Below are 22,154 nucleotides of genomic sequence, written 5' to 3' on the forward strand. Positions count from 1 at the left end.
ATAAGACTGGGTGGACAAGACTGAGTTGTTTTTGCAGTTTCTGGGCAGGGCAAAGCCAAATGGTATTCAAGTGCTGCTTTCCCTGAGACAATCTTTAAAGAAGGTCCTGAATCTGACCTGAGTTCACATCCAAAAGTGACCTCAACTTCTGGCCCTTTTGCTCGCAGCAGGAGACACCAGCATTCATGGCCACACAGCCAAGCAAGCCCTGGAGTTACCTCCAGCCTCCTCAGTTTTCACTCATATCCCCCCTCCCTAACCTTCATGCATGTTCTTCCAGGCTCTTTTTTAGTCTGTGGTGGCCTCTCAAACATACCAAATATAAATGCGTTGACCCAGCTATGTAAATAAAATGGCCCATGTGGTGAGCATACATGAGGGCAGGGGGTCTTTCCCATGGATGGGAAGGCTTATTCCCAAGCAAATCCCAAGCTCTGCACTTCTGCACAGAGAAAGGGAGCCTAAAATATAGGAGCAGTCGCAACTTTGCTTAAAACCGTTGATCATTTTCTCTACCTGAGGTGGGAAACACCAGTTACCAGCAGTGCTAAGATCTGCCTCTAGCACCAGGAGATGGAGACCTGGAGGAAAGAGGGTCAGGGGACAGGAGGACGGGTAGGGAGGAATCGTTATGGATGAGTGGTATGCAAGCAGAAGGGGAAGGATTTCTCCAGTCTTACTGTCACTGGTTGACCAGGGTGCATGCCGTATGGGGGTAGCTCTAGGCATTTTGGGAGTAATTTGTTTGAGCAACTCCCTTGTTCCTTCCTGAAAGAGAAGAAGCTCAGACTGGAAAAATAGGTCAGGGAGGCAGCTCAGGAGAAGACTGCCAGACAGCTGCCTCGCCGTCTCCTGTGCAATGTCCCATGGTGGTGGGGGATCTGACCGTCTGTCAAGTGAACAGATGTGCTGGGGGCTGCATGTAGTGTGGTGGGACTGGCTGCTTGAACTGCAGGCTCTCACTGGTGCACACCCTCTGCTAGGTTAGAGGGTGACTTTGCTACCTGCCCTGTGGCGAGTCTCTTCTGACTGAAGGGGTCTTCATCAGGCTGCTGGCTCTGATACTGATGCTGAGGCTCTGTGCCTCCCCGCAGGTGCAAAGGGGCAGGAGGAAGGTGGTCCAGGGCAGGTGGCCACCTAAGAGGGTGAGCTCGCAGGGTGGGACAGCAGTGAGAGCACACCTGAGCTCTGGCTCACTGTCACACTAACACAGCACTGAGCCTGCTCCTACTTTTCAGCAGGCACAGAACAGCCCAGACCAGGTTCAGGGACTGGACCTCTGTGCAAAGTGAGGTATAACACAGCCAGTGGCACCCAGAATCGCAGGGGATGCCCAAGCCAGACAAATATAATACATGGCCAGAAACTTCTGCCCAGGCCCTCAGACTCACACCTGAAGATCTGATGTGGTGGACAAAATCAAGTTTACACCCCAGCTTTCCAGCTGAGGGCAGGACAGCCTGCTCCTCTCCTTCCAAATCACACCAGCCATGGCAGGGTCACAGGGTTTGCAGAGGAAGCTTCCTCTTTTCTGATCCAGTGCCCAGTGCCTAGGCTGGGGGACAGAGAGCTGGCATATGGAGTTCCTCCAGAGACTCATCTAACCTCATCTGACCCCTGTCTCCAGGAGGTCTCTCTCCTTTGCTGCTGCTTCTCCTTGCTCTCAGCCTCTTCCTATTCCCAGCCCCAGCTAGGGGTGATGTGCCAAACGTCGTGATTTTAAACCTATACATTTGAAACCTTTTTAGACAACACGATAAAAGAGGTGATGGATCCTGCTGTGCTTGTTTGCTTTTGGTCTTTTGGAGGGAACGCTGGGTAAAATGAAGCCCCAGAGTAAATCCCACTGAACAGGAACATTTTCATAAATAACCTCTCCTACACATCTTGCAAGTACTTGAGCATTTCTACATCTTTGCAGCCAAAAACATGTGTTTTGTGTTGCTTCACATAAATCTCTCTGATTATTTATCCGCATAAACCCTTCTATAAATTGCTCACTGGGCCTTGAAATGCAGCAAGCAAGCTTTTTGATGTATGTCTCAGTCACCAGGTGAATCAATCACTGCTGTGCACACCTTGTTTGCTCCCACGCAGGAAGAAGTTACCAGTCCTTTTTGCCAGAAAAGAGGGCAAAAAGTCAAATGGTTTTGATGGATGGATAAATGGCTGTGGGCTGAACCTGATGCACAGAGCTTGTTTATACTTAGAGTTACTAGCACTCCCTCCTCCTGCTAGCTGATAAAATACTCCTCCTCCACCCATCCTTATGAAATATACTCCAGACCAAGAGCTCATGAATATTTGATCTCTGTGAGCTGCTTTTACACTACTGCATTTCCTCCTGTGGTGGCAACTCCTCTCTGTACAGGAATAAGTAAAACATCAGCCTTATTCTGTGGTGTTAAGGTGACATATCAGTCTTGTTACAGACCCACTCCACACAGAGGTGGGTCTCACTCTTCATCATCACAGCACAACCTTTAGCATTTATTCTGAGTCCTGTGGATGAATCATGTTACACTTTAGCTGAGTAACTTTTTTGATTGAGAGCTATCATCGGATTTCACAAGGGATGTGCAGACTCATTGATGGGCAGGCAAGATTCATCATCCTCAAGTGAGCTGTGCTGCTGACATGCTGTGTGATACTGTCTGGATCAAGGCATCACTCTGCCTCAGTTTCCCCATTCAAAATGAAAATGAGTCAGTGCAATAGAAAAACTAAGAGCGTTTACTTTATGCTGACATGGCACTCCTGTTAGCCATGTTGTCAGGTCTCAATGACAAGAGTTAGCCTGCATATACAGTACACTATAACATGTCACGCTTCTCCAGGGAAAGCAACCCCTTGTGAACGCCCTCTCGCCCCTGCACGTGGCTCCTGCACTGCTGCTACGAGTTGGTGTCTCCCAGGGTGACAGCTCATATTAGCAATGTTTTCATTGGGGGGTGCTGAAGGGATTGAGAAGTTGGAAGAGGAGAGACAGAGCCTTAGACAGCTTGGCCAGCAGTTCAAACACCTCCTAGTGTGACAGCCCAGAGCTCATATCCACTGGCAGCTACTGAGGAAGGAATTGGCTGGCCTTGGGAGCAGGCTACAATCTTTATTCAGGGTCCCAACAGCAGCTGAACTGCTGATTCAAAGATTGATTTCATCCCTTTTTCAGCTACATATGAATAGGCTGAGGCTGCTCTGGAGTATCTCATGGGTAATTTTTCTGCCTCTGCACTGCCCCTGTGTATCTTTGGTACCCACTGGGCTCTGTGCTTTCTTTTGACCTGTGGTGTGGGGCTGGACTTCTTTTACTACAGCCCACTATTAGAAACAAAATGTTACTATTAAAGGTGGAGATGGGTCTTTCAAGCCCTTTGTTCACCTCCCTGTTTGATCACTCCAGTCCCATGGGACTTTGTGTGGGGTGAGGAATTTCTCAGTGCCAGTGGGAAAAGTGGACGTGTGCTCACATGAATCGCATCCTCCCATGGGGCTGAAATCCATGGCCTTCACATCCAGATCACAAGCTACATCTATATCGCAGTAAGTGATCCTAAGCATAGACTTTTCCATCTGGTCTGCCTGCCTGTGTTTGCTTTACCAATCACTTCTAGCTGCCTCTTAAACAGTACCCACCTGCTAGGAGGGCTTTTTCATGTTAAACTCAATATACTCTGGCAGTGTTTTAGACTTCAGCCCAGACATGCAGACTCTGCGGAAAAAGGAGAGGGATCTATTTTTGGTGTGGCAGTCCATCCAGAGTCACTGATGGGGGGTGTCTGCATGTGTGGGCAACATGGTGTATGTGACATGTCAGCTCATCTTTGAACATGTCTGGAGTCTCCACAGCCATCATATGGGAGCAGCTCACAGTAGGGGAGTCTGACCAAGCCCACACTCTGCAAGAAAGGACAGAAATCAAGGGGCAACAGGTGTACAGAGGACATGCAGGGACGTGCACAGGGTGTGGCTGTGCTTCAAGATCACACACGCAGCATCCTTCATGTCTCCTTTCCCTCTTTACATGCCAAGTCGAGATCACCTGAGAGCCAAGATCAGGATCCTGAAGACCAGAGATTCCCAAAGAAAAGGGATGAGGCCCTTGAGTCCTCACCACCAAGACCAGCACTGAGCTCTGCTCCCTCTGCCCCAGGCATGCCACAGCAAATCCATCATGCTGAGGCTTCCCCTTCACCCCACTCCCTCTCAGTGGAGACAAGGACCAAGCAGATGGTGGAGACCAGCTCCTTTTCTGTGTTGCCCCTCAGCACAGCGGAGGCAGTCCCACAGGAGAGGGCTCATGCTTGAGACACGGAGCAGCCCACTGCTTGGGGCACTGGCCATATCCCTGGTGGCAGGAGCAGCCAGGTCGCTGGCAGCTCCCTGGACAGGCAACTCGTGCATCTTGCTGGCTGGCATCATCCTCGTTAGTTTGGGGGAGCACCCCTGTCCCTGTCAGGGCTTTGCCGCCTTCACAGTGCTTTGCAGCTCCCAGCCCCACTCCTGTCTTAGCCCTCCTAACCACTCACACTCTGCTGTCAGCAAAGAAACTTCACAGGCAGCTGAGAAGCAGTGAGATTGGAGGCATTCATTTCCTTGGGGCCTAGCCTTGAACTTAGTGCTTTGAACTTAGTCTCAGCTCTAATGATGTCTCCTCTCCCTTGTTCCACTGCAGTATTCCTGGTTTAGCTTTACTGTCATTCCCCAAAGATCATAAATTTAAACCATGCAATTGGAAGTAATACTACTAATAATAACAAACAAAGATTTTTTTTTTACTTGGCAATTTTCTTTTCTCTGGGTTTTGAGCCTCTTTTTGCAGCTTTTCTCTTCAGTTTCATGAGCTAGAAATGTGTTTTCATGGAGAGTCTCACATAATCACATGGTTCTGGGAGCTGGTCACCAACCTCTGGGAGCCTTGCTATTGAACTGGAGATCAGATGCATAGTAAATAAACCTGCTTTTGATAGTTCTTGTTATTACAGCTTGGTTTAAGACACACACATGAGTTTTCAGTGCATACATACATACACATGCACACATACCTGTACGTCCTGATCACACACCTCTTTGCCGAGCATTATGTAAAATACTGCAAACTCAGTGAACAGTGCCCAGCCCACCCAGTCTGAGCGGGGTGGCACTGGGATGAAGACTGATCCCATCTGCCCTGAGCAGGTTAGAGCCCTGGGGGATGGCCAGCCAGGAGTCCCCAGCACGCTGCCACAGTGTTAGTCCACTTTTTGGAAAGCTTCTAAGGTTGGTGTCAAACAGGTGACCAAATAGAAGAGAAGTTTATGCTGATGTGCTGGGAGGTCCCCTTCTACGCGAGGGGAGTTAGCCTGGGGTCAGGGGGAGGAGGCTTGCAGGTTTCACAGGGAAAGCAAGAGTCACCAGCAAGTCAGAGGCACGGTCTACTTGGACCCTTGGCCCTCATCCACCGGAGGGTGATATAGGTCTGTGAGATCCCCACAAGTACATCAGATGTGTTCCCACATCCAGCTTCTATTTAAGATTGCCTTTGTCACAGAGGCACCAACCTCTGTCCCCTTCCCCCAGTGGCATCCCCATGCCATCCTGCACCACAGTGTGATGAGCTTTATTAACGCCAGACGCCTGGATGAGAGCTCACCCCCAGCCACTGCCAGGCACAAGGCACAGCCTGTGCAAATGCCAGACCTGGCCCCGCATGAAATGTAGTGCCTCCCCTTCCATGCCAGCAGTGAGAAGGTCCCCAGGAGAGGCTGTGAGCACAAAGGCTCTTCACCAGTCCCTCCAGCTCACCCTCTCTGCTGGCTTAGCCTGAGGCACTGGGGTTGTGCCGCCAAAGGCCTCTGGGGCTGGCTGTCCTAATGGGGGACAATCGGAGCAGTATACTGCTGAGCCTTGACCCCATCCCTGGCGGGGTGGGAAATTCCATGAGGAGTGGGTGAGTGTTTGGCAGCATGTCGGACAACCTTTGATTGCAGAGCACAAAGCAAAACAGGCCAGTTATTGATTCATGTTTGCTGCGGCTCTGGGCTCTCCCCAGCCCCCTTCAGATCCAAGTGGTGTCTGTCATGCTCTTCTTGTTCAGACAGTAAAACTTTATGGTGCCCTTTCATCACCACCTTGAGAGGGCTGGCTACAGCCTGCCTTTTTCAGGGAGCGGATGGGCTCGCGGTGCAGCAGTGGGATCCTGCTGTCCCCTGCCGGGCATCCTCAGCATGGCTTGCAGCACTGCCCCAGGTCTGAAGACTCCAGAGGGCATGATTTAGTGGTTACATCAAAATAAGAGTGGGCACACTTGAGATTTTCTCTCCATCTCTGCTGTTTATGTGGCTTCAGGCACCCTAGTGCCATGTTTTTTCCCTGCCCCGGCAGAGGAGGGAGGTCTGACAAGCTCACCTCAGAATGCTCTCGGTTCATTCAGACTGGTTTGGAAAGCTGTGGACCACTGGTGATACAAGGCAAAGCGAAACTGCCGCTGACTGCAAGGAGATGTTTGTACCCAGTGAACCCACAGCTGCAATTCATTGGTGTTTCCAGTCAACTGGGTCCATCTACCATCAGCCAGCTGTCGTGATAATCCCTTTCTTCTACATGGCAGGTGACCTGGTGGAAGGAAGGCACAGGGAGACAGCACATGGCACCACTGCAAAGCCTCTGGGCAGCTGCCTGCTGGCTGCCTGTCCTTCGGTAGCCAAGGGAGAGTGTTGGTGTCAGTCTGTCTCAGATGGACACATTGGTAGGAGATCCTACCTCTGCTGCTACTGCTCAGAAAGGAGACCAAGGCTGCCAAGCAAGGCTGCTTGATGTGGTGGTTATAGCTAAGGGCCTAGAGAAATGACGGGGGAAAATAGCAGAAACAGATTTCTAGAGCACTGTGCAAGGCAGTTTGGGAACTGTTTTTACAGGAAGGGCCAGGGAATGAGAATAGCTGAGTAAGTCAAGCATGTTCCCATAGGTTTCTGCCGGAGCACAGCTTGTGGTGCACTATGCCCCGTGATGGGAATCTCCGCTCACCACAGTGCTCTTGCAGCATCACCATTTCACAGAGGCAAGGCACAAGGCTCAACACAGACACTGCACTGTGGCCGTGGTCACAGAATAATGGCCATGGTGGCCGTGTGACAGCAAAATGACTTGAGTAAAGTTTAAGGAGGGAGAGATGAAGATGAGGACTAACATCACCATGAAACCCTAACACTGAAATAAAATCCTCTCAGATCAACTCATATATCACTGGAAGCAGCCTGTAAATGTGAATCCTGGCTGGCAGCCAAAGTGCAAATGGCAAGTCTTTGTGCAAGAGAAGTGGCTCAATGTGCAGTGAGGACCACTGTTATTCTGTGTCTCAGAAAAGGCTGTGCTGGTGCATAGGTTTTGCAGTGTTGGTTACAGGCTATTGAACCCCTCTAAGGTCATAAGTTCTCAGTCCTCTTCCGACTGCATAAAGTCATTCCTAAAAACTTCACCAAAACACACTCAAATGGCTCAGTTTCATTGAGGGTATCATCTCCCCGCTTGAACAGAGGCAAAATTAGAAGGGACCCCTCTACCAAGAAAAATCAGGTTCATATGAAGTTGCTTTGTAGGAGCACTACCCAAAAAATTCCTAAGTGGAAGGAAAGAGCTGCTAAAGGAGGGTTGGTACGAGGCAAGTCTGAGGATACCTGTCCTGCTCACTCCATGCTCCTCTCCTGGGCACTGGAGCGAGAGAAGCACTAGTGCACTGATGAACAGCGAGTGGAGAAGGCTTTAAGTTACCCCAGGCTAAGGGTCTCCCTGGGCAGGGGACAAGGACTCTCAGCAAGGCTGATGTAGGCCCACTCTGAGGATGGAGGTTAGGCAATATCTAAGGGAACATGGGAGGGAGACAGGAGGTTTAAATTGTTAACGTATTAATCTGCCTTTCCCAAATAGATTCTGGTCCTCCATCACCACCACTGCCACCCATAAATTTGCATTTATTTTAAACCCTGGGGCTTGTTGCTCTCCAGAAAGGAAACATTACTGTCAAGGGCACTTAGACAAAGTCATTTAGTTTCTGGGTGAGAGCTCAGTGCAGTTTAATAAGAGCTCCAGAGTCACAGCCCAGCATGCTGCACTGCCCATGTTGGCAATGAGGACCCCCGCCACAGGAGGAGGCAGCGGTTTGCTGCATTGAGAGGTGCTGGGTGCTGCTGAAGGGTGGGTGCTGACAGTGCTCAGGATTGCTCTGTAGTGTTTGCTGCTTTTCTTCAAGCCTAAGCTTGTGGCTCTAAGTGATTCTGAAAGACTCTTATGTTTTCCTTTCATCTATTTGCTTTTTAAGTAGTTTTCTAGCTTTCATGTTTGTAAAGAAACACCTGAAATTCAATACATCAATGTTAAAAAAAACAAGACAGCAAGGAAAAAAAGCATCCAGACTGTTTGCACAATCTCAGGGCTCTCATAGCCAGTTTGGTTATTTCTGGAAGCAGAGGGTGCTCCTGGAGCCTGCAGCAATGAGCCATGAGAGGGCACGGGGATCACCCAGGTGGTGCCCAGATGCAGCGGGCAGGGCAGGGGGGTGTCCCGGCTGGGCTCTTCCCCAACCTTCTTGTGACCTTCCCTGCTGGCGTGCCTCTGTTTCCCTCTTTGTGTCTCTCTTGAAAAGGAAGTTTTGACACATCGCTGAGTCATCAGTTGTGGAAAACCCGTAGTTCCTTCAAACACCCACTGTGGTGCAGGAGGATGAGAGGAAACAGGAACACCCAAAGGCAGTGCCAGTTCTGCAAGGCAAAGACACATTTTGGGTGTGCACTGCCCCTTGGGATGCTCTGGAAGCCCTTCGCCAGTGGCCTTTTCCATTTTTCACATGGAAAATGTGTTCTACTCCCAGACCTTGTCAGCATTGCCTGCTGCAAAATCCATGCCACCCACCACCTTGTAAGTGTTCAGAAAAACACTATCTGTAGTTATTTACAGGAATTAGGGACCCATTTCATGAGCTCAGGCTTTTGGCTGTCCTGGGAAAATCCCAGTCTAAAATACAGACCAAGATCCTGTGGAAGAAAAGCTGTCGCTGTGCCCTTGGATCAAGTTGCCTCTACCCTCAGGACACGTCAGTACAACATATACTGGCCAGGTTCAGCTTTGTGGTCTCAAGCATGTGAGAAGGGATCATGGGAGACAGGTTCAGCTGGTTGCCGGCTCCCCGCAGGGCTGCCTGTGCATGAGCTGAGTGTGATTCACCCATCCCCTCGTCCTCACCGCTGCTGGCTTCACAGCAAGCGCAGCGAGGGGCAGGGGCTGCAGTGACTCGCCCGACACCAGCCGCAGCACAAGGTGAGCTCACCGACCTGTCAACCCATGGCCCCGCAGGCACCAGACACCCACACTGCCCGCCGGGACTGTGCTGTTGCTCACATGCCCCTCCTACTGGGACTGCAATGACCAGATGCTGCTGCCGACACCACCTCTTCCTCGGACAGCCACAGGTGGGGATCGCATCAGTGACTGCAAGTGGGATGCACCATGTTCAGGCACAGAGGAATGTGGGGCTGGGGTCCAGAGCAGGCCAGTGTGGTCCCATCTTGGCCTTCAGATGTGCCTAGGGCTGCCCCTCTCCAGAGGCGGTGTGTCCTGCAGAGACAAGCCAAGGACCCCCAAGCTGTCTCCCAAATCCGATACAAAGAGGTCAGAGTACCTATGCCCCCTGCTCCACGTGTGAGGACACTTGTGTGACCCTAGTGCCATTCAAATGGCTCTGGTGACTACAACACAGAAATACATTTCACTGAGGTTCCCAAGAAGACAAATACACATCTCCCCCGCTATGGTTGGCCTGGATCTGTAGGACCCTTGGGAATAGATCTGATCTCCTTGTTCCTGTGGTTGCACATCAGCCCAGACACTGCCCGAGCCGTACTAGTCAGAGCCTGGCAAAACCTGCCTGGTGAGCAGCAGCCATGGCAGGGGGCTCAGCTGCAGAAGGCAGCAGGGCTGCGGTGCCCTGGGAGCCTCATGACTTGTCAGAAACGTGCCACTCTCGCACCAAGAGCAAACATTGCCATCCTCACAAATGGTTAACCTGCCGGGAGCTGCACAGCACTAATGACTTCACATGCATTTAATCAGCTTGGGCTTCCAGAGCCTCCTCCTCAGGAGCAGGAAAGGCTGTGCACCCCGGGTGCAAAGTGCACCCCGGGTGCAAATGCTCCCAAAGCCGCACCCCCTTCTTACCAATCATTAATCACTGCCGGCCAGCAACGAGAGCAAGCGGCAAGCAAGCAGGAAAAGGCCAAGTGTCCGCAGCCCCCGTGGGAGCAGTGGGAAGCAGTGCTGACCGGTTCCCTGTGGTGGCAGCTCGATCTCCGACCACCCTCCCCTGGGAGGCCCCACTGGAGGTGGCCAGTCCTGCACTCACTGCCCTTTCCTTCAGCAAGGTCACTTGGTCCTGAGCACAGGAGGCTCTGCCTGTGTCTGGGAGCTGCTGGGCTACACGTGAGGCGAGACCTCTGAAGAGGAGCTTCTGCCTGGTCGGCACCGCAATCTTCGTCTGTTTGCCATGCGGCACAAGGCGTTTTGGAGTGCCCTGGAGTACACCTGCCGATTGCTGGGCATCTCCACCGCAGCAGGTAAGAGGGAGCTCTCTTTTTCTTTGGCACTAAAAGGCACTGAGTGGGTGTTGGGACCCCTGAGCTGTCTCCCTGCCTTTGGCCAGGTGCAGGCACTGCCCCATCCTACAAGGGGGACAAGGAAACTTGCTCGCTTTTGCTTTGGGACCCAGGGAAGGAGAGTACTGGGTGCCTGGCCAGGCTCTTTCCAAATGCTGTGGGAGGCACAGTGAGACATCAGAAAGGAAGAGCCAGCACTCAGTATGGCAAAAGACAAGCTAAAACACAAATGGAAAAGAAAACTAAATTATATTCTTGTAAAACAGACATGGGCACAGGCGAGATGTGAATGACGCTGAAAAGCAAAATACTCATGGCTGTGCAAAACTGCCAGGCTGCTCTATGGGATGTGAAAATGAAGGAGGAGCTCCTTGTGCTGTGCACAGCGAGATGTCCTGTGCCAGGCAGGATGGAGAGGTCCAGCACACTTACTCCCAAAGCGCTGCTCTGCCTCTCTAGCAACCCATCAGGGAGCAGGCTCAGGAAGCAGTTCAGGTTATAGCTGCAGTACAAACATCATAAATTCACCCACCTGGCTAGTTGTATCCTCTCACCTGCTGCCAGGGGCTGCTTGGGACCAGTGTCCTCTGGGTCTGGTGGCACAGCCGAGCGTTTCGTTTCTCATGAAATGCGGGTGTTTTGAGCGGGCTATCTCAGGCACAGTATCTCACCCAGAATGACTGAGCTGTGGTGAATAACCCTCTCACATGGGGCATCTCTGGACAGGACATGGGGAAACAGGTAACACGGAGGGCTCAGGGGTTCACTCTGGCACTGCTGCTAACTTGCTGTTAGGGGACAGGACAGGCAGCATCTCTGCCTCAGTTTCCCCATCAGTAAAGCAGAGATCAAAGTGCCTGATTTGGCTAAAGGCTGGAGGTGTGAACCAGAGGTTCCTGGTCAGAGGTGACTTGAGGTGGTGCCTGTGGTTCTTGTGTCAGACTCCCAGGAATTTCAGATTTCAGACATGGCAGAGTAGGTCACAGCAGGCCGTCCTACCTTTGCATTTCCTTTATCAGCTGCAAACAGCCCTGAGACACTTTGCTCAAGTCAGGGGCAAAGTAGAAAGCACATAGGTCAGCTGAAGAGAGCACAGGTCCTCAAGGACACCTAAAGCCCAGCTGGGATACTGGAGGCTGTGCTCTGGAATGTGCTTTAAAGGACTGATAACAGGCAGAGATTTGAGTCTTTGAGTTCATACAAACTCTACAAACTCCCAGTAGATAAGTGCACATCATGATGAGACTGCAACAGATAGGAACTGGGACACAGCTTTAACCAGCAAATGCAAATCTATTCCTTTCTGCATCCCCATCCCCCTTGGGCCCACGAGCCCCATGATGGTCATATTCTCTCTTAAAGCTCCAGGAAAACTCATGGAGACCTTCCTGGGAGAAAACATGAGCTTGTTGCCATGGGAAAGATAAAGCTAGAACAGCAAAATTGGAAGTAGCTCACAATTTGGAAGTGTCTTAGTGGAATATAATATCTCTCTCCTGCTTGTTTTATTTGCATCATTTTGCATCATCTGCACCTCTTCCTGTAGTTCTTGAAATGAGCGGTGCAGTCATCTCTCTGCTGAGCATCACAGAGCGTGGACAGCTGCACTACCATTCTCTGTGCTTTTCCATAGCTCTGATGCATTCCCAGCATCACCTGACTTTCCCAAAAGGCCAGTGAAGAATGGGAGGTGCCTGTGTTTTATTCCTCTGTGTGTCTCAGTGGAGTAAGAAAACAGCTTATGCAGTGTTTAGTGCCTGATGAGGTGTATGAGGTTTTTGCATGAAATGGAAACCATGCAGAAGAGAATCCCATGGGTTTGGTTTGAAAAAAAAAATGTGAAAGGGAGAGTGCATCAGCCTCACTAATTGATTCTGAGAAGGCCTGGCCAGCTCCATAAGCTGCTTGCAAACACAGAAGGTTACCCACATAATATAAACCTCCCCTTCCCCCAGGATCTTGGAGTGTAATGGCTGTCTGCAACGGTGGGGCTGCAGGGTTTCTGTCTGTGAGAAATCAGAGAGCCCTGCCATCGGCAGGGCCTCACGGCGAGTTGGTGAAGAGTGATCAAACAGCCCCGCAATTCACTGCAGTGTTAGGGGCATCTCTGTAGTTAAGAGATTTTAGGCCTTGTGATTTCTGCATCTAGGTAGAGAGTCCTTACTTATTTCTTAATTCTCATGCTTTCAACCATTTAATTCCTAATCATGTGCCTTTAGCCACATGGTTTGGGTAAGATCCAAATCAAGGCAGCAACTAGTCCAAACAAACACCTCAGAAACAGCCTTTTGCTTCTTACAGATTCTTGATCCAAACAGCTCTGTGGATAAAGCAGAAGCTGTGCAAAATCAGGAAACCTGCCCATCCAGAGCAGAGACTCAAGCGTAACAGCCAAGCTGTTGAATTCTGCATTCATCCGCAGGGAATGACTGGATGAATGAATTAATTCCACATTTGTAGGGAAGATTATCAAGAAGGCTTCTCAGTCACGAGATAGCAAAGAATAATACTTTGCGTGTAGGTTTACACAGCGTACACAGCTTCGCTGCCCTCTGATGAGACTGATTACCCCATGCCTCTGCTTGGGGCTGGAGAGGCAGCCTCTACAGGGGAGGGTGGTGCATGGGCCCCATGCGTTCCCCTGGGGGCTAGCAGCTGCAGGTGGCACAGGGAGACCACAGAGGGGTTTTGTTCAGCCTGGACGGTAGAGCTGTGTGCTCAGGCACAGACCCTCGGCATTGACCCGGCTCGTGGGCTTGATGGGCACTGGTCTGCATCCCTGTTTGGGAGCCTGGTGCCCTTCTCCAGCTGGGGCAAACCACAGCTCAGATAAATGAAGCCTACCAGCACCTCAAGCCTTGGCCAGGGTGCATTAAGCAGGACCAGTGGTGAACTTCCTAAGCACCAGTGGATGGGCAGGGACTACTCAGTGAGATGTGGAGAACTCAAGCATTGACAGGAGTGTGGTGACTGCCTAGACCAATGCCCTGGCCATGAGACACGGGCTCCACTCAGCCCCATGCTGCTGCCACTTGTGCACCGTGACTGGCCGGTGGTGGACCAGCCAACTTTCTGCAGCTGGTACGAGGCACTTTGTTTCTGCTCCATTTTGGAAATAGTCTTGTGGGGAACTGAAGGAAATTTTCCATCCCCTGAATCTATTGGCCCCCAACGGCCAGTCCAGAGAAGATTTTAGCCTCGCTAATACTCTTAATCCCCCTTAAACTGACTCCCCAGTGTGCTGTGCTGGCTGGGGCACCGAGGGGACGTTCATTCCCTGTTTTTAATCTGCCTGCTCCCATTATATGTTTTTCTGTTTGTCTAGCAAAGGATCTCAGTGCTATGGCTACGGCCCTTTGTGAAGGCAGCTGGCACAGTTCCCCTGTCCTGCTGCTGCCCTGCAGCCAGTGTTGGGTGCAGCAGGCCTGGGCAAGCAGGGAGGGCACGGGAGAGGCTGGTGGGCACTGGGGGGACCTGGGCAGAGAGGTCCCTGGGCCAGGAGGGGGTAGACGTGGATGTAGCTGTGGAAGTCAGGGACGTGGTTTAGAGGTGGACCTGGCAGTTAGGTTAACGGTTGGATTCGATGATCTCAGAGGTCTTTCCCAACCTTAATGATTCTATGATTCTATGATTCTAAGTCCCTGTGCCAGCCCTGATGGAGCGGTGTGGCGGGTGGGAGAGACACAGGACAGCGCTGCTCACCTTCTCCAGCTGTCCAAGGCCAGCTGGTATCCCCAGCGCACCTCTCCCCAGCGCACACAGTGGCAAGGCTGCCATGACAGGGATGCAGCTGGGATGGGTTTCTGGACTGTATGTCAAAGCCAGCATTCAGCTCTGCCCCCCCGGGTTGGTGTGTCAGCATGAACGTGCTGCACAGCACAGGAGGAGCAGCCTTGCCAGCCCCTGGGGAAATCAGGGCATTGATCCCGGGAGCTGATGGGGCGCTGGAGAGTCGGAAACCAACCCTGCAGTCAGCATCTTTCCTGCCTTTTCTTTCTAGTGCTGATCGGTGTGGGCGTAGAAACTCTGCAGCGAGGACAGTTCAAAAGCCTGGCCTTCTATCTGCTGTGAGTATTTTTGCCCTTGAAGTCAGATTTGGTGGGGGTGACATGTTCGACCCCTCCACCATATGTAGCACCTGCAAGCTAGACTGCAACAGCAGCAGAAAGCAGTGTCAAAGGCTTTGGGGAATTCAGATCTTCATCTCTAGGTTTCAGATAAGTAAGCTATTTCTGTTAGAGAAAGTGATGTTACTGCATCATCCATGCCACTGCAGACTCAGGCAGGCCAGAGGTGACACTGGCTGCAAGCTGACCGCCTGGGGACAGAAGGGCTTCAAGCTCTCCTCCACAAACCAGCCAAGCAGAGGTTGTTCAGACCCCAGCAGGCAGACTCTGGTGTGAGCGGGATGACCGCCTGGGGACAGAAGGGCTTCAAGCTCTCCTCCACAAACCAGCCAAGCAGAGGTTGTTCAGACCCCAGCAGGCAGACTCTGGTGTGAGCGGGATAGTAAATCCTGGTCCTCTATGCCCCTTCTGCCACCTGCAGAGTATTCTTAAGCCCAGCCCTGCCCCCCTGACAGCTCCACCTTTCAGTTTTTCAGGGGTTGCAGTTACTGTCTGTGAAGGCGTCTTCTTTATCAGTTTGTTCCTGGAGATGTGCTTCATGTGAGTAGACCCTGTCCAGTCTTCTCCAGCCTTGGTGGGACCTCTCTAAGGCAACTTGCCCTTTACAGGCAACACCAGACCTAGCTGAGCTGCAAGTGCCAGACCAAAGGTCATGCCCCTACTGCCATGGCAAGTGGACTCGGGCAGGGGGGAGGTAAATGGGGCCATGTCCACACCCAATTAAACCTGTGTTTTAACCCAAGGTCGTGCCATAATTTGCTGAGCATCAACATGACAAACCCTGATTTGCAACATGTGCTTAACACACAGTATGAAGCCCTCCAAGGGACTGGGGTTAAGGGAGGAGCCAGAACCCCAGGGTGAGCTGCAGCTCCCTTCCAGAGACAGCGCAGAAGTTTAAGTTAAAATGTGGAAAATCCTTATGTACTTCTCAGAGGCCAAGCACTTCTGCTGGCTTTTAGCATAAACTCATAAGCTCTCATAGTTTACAGGCAACACCTTACTCCAGCTAATTGACTTGTGGCCAAGTGGGCAAACACATCAAGGAAAGATGGCCTGAGATGCTGACCTCTGGCAGATGTAGCCCCTGGCCTCTTCTCCCCATGGGAGAGGCTCAGGCTTTGCTTACCTTCCCTGACCAACACACCGGTTTCCTGGAAAACCAGAATAAGGATCTGCACATCTAGATGGGTGACAGTTAGGTCCAGATCTTCTTGCCATGTGCTTGGTGCCCTATCCCATAAGGACGTCTGTTTGTTTTCCCAGATATGAGCCTGACTCCCTGGCACAGGCCTGCTGGAAGCGAGCTAGACGCCCGGGGAGCTTCCAGAAATTCCTGGGGTACATGCTGCTCTCAGTGGCTTGCTTCCTGCATCCTGTCCTTGTCTGGCACGTCACCATCCCTGGTGAGGAGCCCATGCTGGGGTGGGGAGTAGTGCAGATGAAAGAGGAGCATGGTCTGTTGGGGGCCAGAGAGGGTGGGGATGTGCAGGGTGCTGGGCTGGTTGCAGACAGTGCTGAGCTAGCTAGACCAAGTACTGCATGGCAAGATCTTCGCTTTGCCCCAGCCCTCAGCCAACATGTCCTTCTCCCCAGGGTCCATGCTGGTGCTCACTGCCCTGGCCTACTTCCTGCTGAGCAAGAGGAGGAAGAGCCCAGGGCACAAAGAGACACACCCCCAGGCAGGCCAGTACGTGGATGCTTCAGCCACTGTGGCAGCCCCAACCATCGCTGGTGACACTGAGCAGACCTACACCTTCCACGGGGCCCAGAAGGAGCAGCACCGCTCACTGCTGGGCCACATGAAGAGCATCCTGAAGGGCAGCAAGGACAGGAGCCTGGCCCCAGTAGCTCCTGCCCAACCAGCAGCCCCACCAGCCCCACGCAAGCAAGTGCACTTCCAGGAGAAGGTGGTGCAGATCATCCCCTCTGTCAGCGAGAGCTTGGAGGACGTGGAGAGCGAGACTGAAGAGACCACGTCGGACACAACACCCATCCTCACCCCGCCTGATGCCCCTGTCATCCTCGCTCCCCTCAGCTCCACAGGCCTCTTCTGAGCCCTCAGCAGGAACGAGGACGGGGCAGACCTGCTACTCCTGGTGCTGGTGTCCCTCCCTGCTGCTCTAGCAGCTGAGGGGCCCCAAGAGGTGGCCCTCCTTGCCCTCCCTGCCTCCAGGGGGAACAACTGTGTTACCCCCTTTTCAAGGGGCTGCCCGCACTACATGGCCCCACACCTTGTGACAGGGCCAGTGGTGGTCCCTAGCCCCTGCAGCGCCATGCCCAGGGGACAGGTGGTGGTTCAGCCAGGGTAGTGCCAGGACAGTAAGGTTTCTGCTCCCATGGCCTCATGCATGGGTCACCTGTCTGTTACAGCATTACATGTCACAGCAGCTGCTCCTGCCTAATATCACAGCCATGGTGTGTTCCTCCCATGAGGCAGCAGCAGGCAGGAGGAGGGGAGACCGCCATCTCCCATGCTCTGAGCCCAGCAGGAAAATCACCTCTGGCCTTGGGGGCACCTACACAGGAGCAGGGAGGACCCTGGGGCTTCCTGGTGTCCCCTGCCCAGACAGCCCTCTTGAGTTAGAAGAGCTTTGGGATGATGTAGCAGCTCAGGTTATAAGGTTCAGCACCACATTGGCACAGCAGACCATGTGTAACTCCCTATGTGTGTTAATTATGGGCCCCAGAGGGCAAAGGCAATAATAAAGTTACAGTGCTGTCCCACCAGACCCCTCCATGTCAGCTCTTCCCTGAACCCTTCACCTCTGGCTTAATCCTACCATATTTTCTGCGCTTTGAGGACTGTTAAATCCAGTTCAACTCACTCCCTTGGCTCTCTCCCACCTGAAGACTATGACTTTCTGCTTCCAGATGGCAAATGCCATCTGTGCCTGCAGATACCATCATGGAGACTCTCTCATCAGCATCAGGCAACCCTTTTGGCTGCACATGAGAAAGAGCTCATGTGGCTGGGTTTGCTTGGATGCAGGACATGAGGCCACACTGTCACCACTGCTGGGAGGAAGAGCTGTAACTGCTCTGAGCCCAGGCACAAAGCATTGGGGTGAGGCGGTGGTAAGGAGAAAAGATCCCAGAGACCCACTTAGACTATTTATAAGGTAGAAGCCAGTGGGGCTGGCTGTTTTTCTTGGAAATACATTATTTCTTCTTTTTAAAATCTCAGCTCTCTGAGTTACAATCACCATGTTAATTTAGGAAAGCAGTGTAGTTTGAAGTGTGAAAATGTAAAGTGTTAGTGTTCAAAAATCAGAAGGCAATTCAGATAAGAACCCAGTGCTGCTTTTTAATAAACTCTTTTTAAGTGACTCCTAATTTGGAAGATCGATGGGGAAGATGGTGGAGGATATTGACTCACAATGTTTGACTGCCTGTGTTTGATAAGGAAACTGTTCACAAGAGCAGCTTATGAATGGTTGCACACACTTGTCATTCCTGCAACCAGACATGACCAAAAAGCTTTTTGTTGCATCACCAACATTTAAAATGATAGCTGGTATTAATCTGTTCTAAACACGATATGGATTAGAGACCTCCTCCTTCTGGCTGCACAAATTAACCCTTCACCCTGTAATTGCATGCTGGGGAAGAGTCACGTAAACATCTGCCTTTAGGGAGGTTTTGCACCTGCAAAAAAGTCTTCAGAAAATTGTGCTCGTTTACAGCCTAATGCTGCACAACTGATAGCAGCAAGCCCAGGATCCAGCCACAGCTCCACCCTCAAGCTAGTGTATTCATCACATCATTAAGAAATAAAAACAAAGCTGTTTTTTCTCTAAAGTTGGTGACCAAACAGCATACCTGCACCAACAAAGATCCCAACCCAGCCATGCTAACAGGGTACCCACCCTTTCCAACTCTGCCCCAAAAGGCTGCAATCAGAGCTGGCTCCCTGACTTGATCACACATTTGCTCTGCAGTTACACCTGCTCTCATTAGCAAGCTCAACTTTCTGCATCATCCAGGGCTGTTCTTTGAACATGCATAACTAATTACACAGAGAGATAAGGTTTGCGAAAAGGCACTGCTCCCAATAGATCAAGCAATTTGCTGACGAAAGACCACATTTCTGCAGCCTCCTCTCTAGCCCTGAGCAAAGCTCCAGGGCAGCCTAGGTAGGGAGAGCTGCTCTGCAACAAATTTCATCTCTCAGCCCTTACTCAATCAGACCCATGCTTTGTACCGGTGGGACAGCAGGGCCAGCTGGCAACGGGAGAAGCAGTGTGGTGAGAGCACCTGTGGCACCCTGAAGTGTGTGTGGAGCAAATTTCTTTGTGAAATGCATAAAATGAGTTTGGTAGACTCATTGTTAGATGAGTTAGAGTCTGCAGAATTAGGTATTTCAAGTTTTTAGGCTCATCTTTGAAAACCTGTTGTAGGTTTCCCTACAATAAGCAAGACTGGGGGCACCTACAGGTGAGGTGGTTGGTTGTTCAGCCTTTCTGGAGACAGCACTGGAACTGGCTGCTTTTCTTGCCTGCTCCCTTGTGTTGGCCTGGCTCTTCTCCAACCCTACAGCTAGCTGGCTCAGGAGATGAAGGCTGGAAAAAAGCTGCTCATCTTTTCTGTGGTATTAAATTGCCTGTTCAGTTAAGGTCCATGGCTGGCTCCCCCTGGAGTCTGCCAAGCACCTGCACCAGTGCCAGGGAAGTGATGGAGTCACAGAGCTGGGGGCAGGATGCTCCAGAGACAGCCGAGCTTTGCCCCAAACAGCAGCAGACGGGTGCTCTCCCACCACAGGGGCTGAGCTGCTCCCAGGGGTACCCATGCTAAGGAGTCTGTTTGTACATTCCCCACTCTGCTCCTCACTACTCATCCCACCCCTGCTGCTATCTGCCAGCTCCATCAGCTGACAGAGCTCATTAGCCCAGAGAAAAAATAATTAGGAAAAAGAAAGCGGGTGGCTATCTTCTGGGGTAATGAGCCAAATAAATTCATGGAAGGAAGGGCCAGCCACAAAATGAAGGGGACAGGGGATAAAAGAACCCCTTTCAGAGGCAGTAGGCTGTTAGAGCAGCTCAACTGCTTAAAGAAATGCAGTCTCCAGCTTTCTTTAAAATCCCAGTGCAAAGGAAATGTTCAGCCTCAGAGGCGTCAGATGACTTTGCAGAGGGCTCAGAGATTATTTGCTCAAGTGTGCACTTCTGTATTGGTGCCTCTCCCTACATCCAGCTGTGAGGGGCATCCCATGGGCTACTGAAAGCACTGGTGATGCTGTAGAGAGCTGTTGGAGTTGTATATGGCTGTATATGAAAAACTCTCATATATACGGGGTAATTGCAGCAAAAGAAAAAGAGGAGGAACTTGACACTGCACTTAACTGTGCAATGCAGTGATATCTGAATTTGAGCTGCCTGAACTGTCCACACAGCACCACATGAACACTGCTATATAATTTTTGCCCGCATTACAGTTAATTCATGATAGAGCTAATCCACTGAGATTAAGACACTGAGCTAGAGCTGAATGTATAAACCTATAAACTCCTATGGATTCACATACTAAAGGGAAGCAAGATGAATCATCCAAAAGAAATACATGTGTAAGGTGAAACTCTGTGAGGTAATCCTGGCAGGAATTGGTTTCTTCAAAGTTTCCTCCAAAGATTTCCCTGCATGAGGAAAAATTTGCCTGCTTTGCACATACGTGTGTGTTGGAAACACTCTACAATGCCACTTGACAGCCACCACCTCAACTCAATGAACTACTATGTTGCAAACAATTACTGCGTTTTAAGTTTTATATATAAGGCAAAAATAGATTTCAGTGTAGGCTTCGGTTACAATTCTTCTTTGCCTCCAGTGCATGCTAGCATGAGTAGCTGTTGCACAGCCCCAAAGGCAGGTACGCTACCTGCCCCACCATATTGTTGCCACCTTGCGCCAGGCACTTAGATGGTTTCCCTCCAAACTCTGTAGCTCCCCCTGGGGACTCTGGGCCCCAGATTCTGAGCACTGCTCCCTGTTTGAAATATGGATACGAATGTTTTATCCGTACAACAGCAGTGTTAGGAAAATAAGGTATATTTGGAGAGCGAAGTGTTCAGTTTCTGCAGTCAGTACTTGAAATCAGAAATGCCCAGCTCGTACCTGCATGTGCAACACTAACAGCAGCAAACACTGGTATTAGCATCAGTGGCATGGGTGGCTCCTAATTCAATATTGAGTCAATATCATCATGCAGGAGAGGACCTGCCTCCACTCAGTTACAAATGCTGCATGCTCACACACCTGCAACCCTACCACTCCTTAGCCCTGCGCCTTCTCCCGCCCCATTCAGGAGATTCTCCCATGTGCTGGGCCAGAAATGCAGATTCTGTTTTGGCTGGACTCCTGCACTTTGTGCTGTGCAGGAAGTCACAGGAACCAGAAATCCGGTCCCAAACTTGCCTGGGATTCCTTGGAGCTGTCAGTTCCCGTATCTTCTTGGCATGGTGTGGCAAAAGCAGGAATCTGTCTTCCAGCCACCATATATCAGCTTGCATTCCAAGCCCAGATCTTTGCATCACGCATTAAACAGGGAATCCAGATCTCAGACAGAAAAAAAAAAAAAAGAAAAAGAAAAGAAAAAAAAAGAAAAAGAAAAGAAAAAAAAAAAAAGAAAAAAAAAAGGAAGAGTAATGTTTCTTGGTAGCTCCTCATCCCAGCCTGTACCTAAAGGGGACTTCATACAGCACAGTAGGAAGTTGTGAACAGCATCTCAACACTAATCCCCATCCTACTCCCATTTCTTCCTTCTGCCCAGCCTCTCCTTCACCGCAACCTTTTCCACCCTAGAGCTGGCCTCATTCAGAAAAGCTACTTAAAAAGAAATATCATCCTGATCAATCCATGCTAAACAAAATTCTACAGACCGTGACATGATTGCACAGTTCCTCCCTGCTCTAACTCTTCTTCCACTGCCTCCCTCTCCAAAATTCCCCTGTAAGAGGGGCTGGGTTTGGCACTCACCCAGGTGCCCAACCTTGCTTTATCAGCCCCTGGCTCCCTGATGGCGCCCTGCTCCCGGGCTGCTGCGTCGCCCACTGCTCCTGCGTGTGCTCTCCCTGGAGAGCCACACTTGCAGCTGCTGTTTTGGGCAAGGCTTTCCACTCTGCGGAGGAAGGTAACACCTACCAAATTGTGCCTAGAAGGAAAGAAGGAGGCAGCCACAGGACACAAGCCTGGCAAAAGGAGAATGTACAACAGCCCTAACTAACTTGTTAAGTTTTTCTGTTGTTTTTGGGCAAACCTCACCTTCCAACTCTTGATGCCTGCTGATGTGCTACAAAACTTGCACCATAAAAAAGCAAGTTTGTTTTTTCAGTAACGTTTTGTGCTAGACTGTATTACTTCCTTCAACAGAACAAAAAAACAGAAGTACTCAAAACGAGCTTTATTGTGCACAA

The 22,154-nt window shown here is 50.9% G+C and overlaps 1 protein-coding gene across 5 annotated transcripts; it reads left to right on the forward strand.

The window, feature by feature from the left end:
• The first annotated feature begins 10,127 nt into the window (after window positions 1–10,127).
• Window positions 10,128–17,478, forward strand: TMEM72 (transmembrane protein 72). 5 transcript variants are annotated; one of them, XM_087766326.1, is made up of 5 exons: window positions 10,128–10,580; window positions 14,620–14,686; window positions 15,215–15,286; window positions 16,013–16,152; window positions 16,343–17,478. In XM_087766326.1, the coding sequence occupies exons 1-5, from the start codon at window positions 10,511–10,513 to the stop codon at window positions 16,801–16,803; spliced, it is 810 nt and encodes a 269-aa protein (XP_087622452.1). In that variant the 5' UTR covers window positions 10,128–10,510; the 3' UTR covers window positions 16,804–17,478. The 5 variants fall into 5 exon arrangements, with proteins under 5 accessions (XP_087622452.1, XP_087622455.1, XP_087622457.1 ...); XM_087766328.1 differs by lacking the exon at window positions 10,128–10,580 and having other exon boundaries at window positions 15,223–15,286; XM_087766331.1 differs by lacking the exons at window positions 15,215–15,286; window positions 16,013–16,152 and having other exon boundaries at window positions 10,513–10,580.
• The last annotated feature ends 4,676 nt before the right edge of the window (window positions 17,479–22,154 follow it).

This window comes from Nipponia nippon, unplaced genomic scaffold (assembly GCF_047370975.1).
Source record: "Nipponia nippon isolate SJK-2023a ecotype South Korea unplaced genomic scaffold, ASM4737097v1 scaffold_3, whole genome shotgun sequence".
Classification (NCBI taxonomy): domain Eukaryota; kingdom Metazoa; phylum Chordata; class Aves; order Pelecaniformes; family Threskiornithidae; genus Nipponia; species Nipponia nippon.

Coding starts and splice junctions, on each gene's coding strand:
- TMEM72 (XM_087766326.1), top strand. CDS start 10,511: ATGCGGCACAAGGCGTTTTGGAGTGCCCTGGAGTACACCTGCCGATTG. Junction 10,581..14,619: donor GGGCATCTCCACCGCAGCAG/GTAAGAGGGAGC, acceptor TTTTCTTTCTAG/TGCTGATCGGTGTGGGCGTA. Junction 16,153..16,342: donor CTGGCACGTCACCATCCCTG/GTGAGGAGCCCA, acceptor CCTTCTCCCCAG/GGTCCATGCTGGTGCTCACT.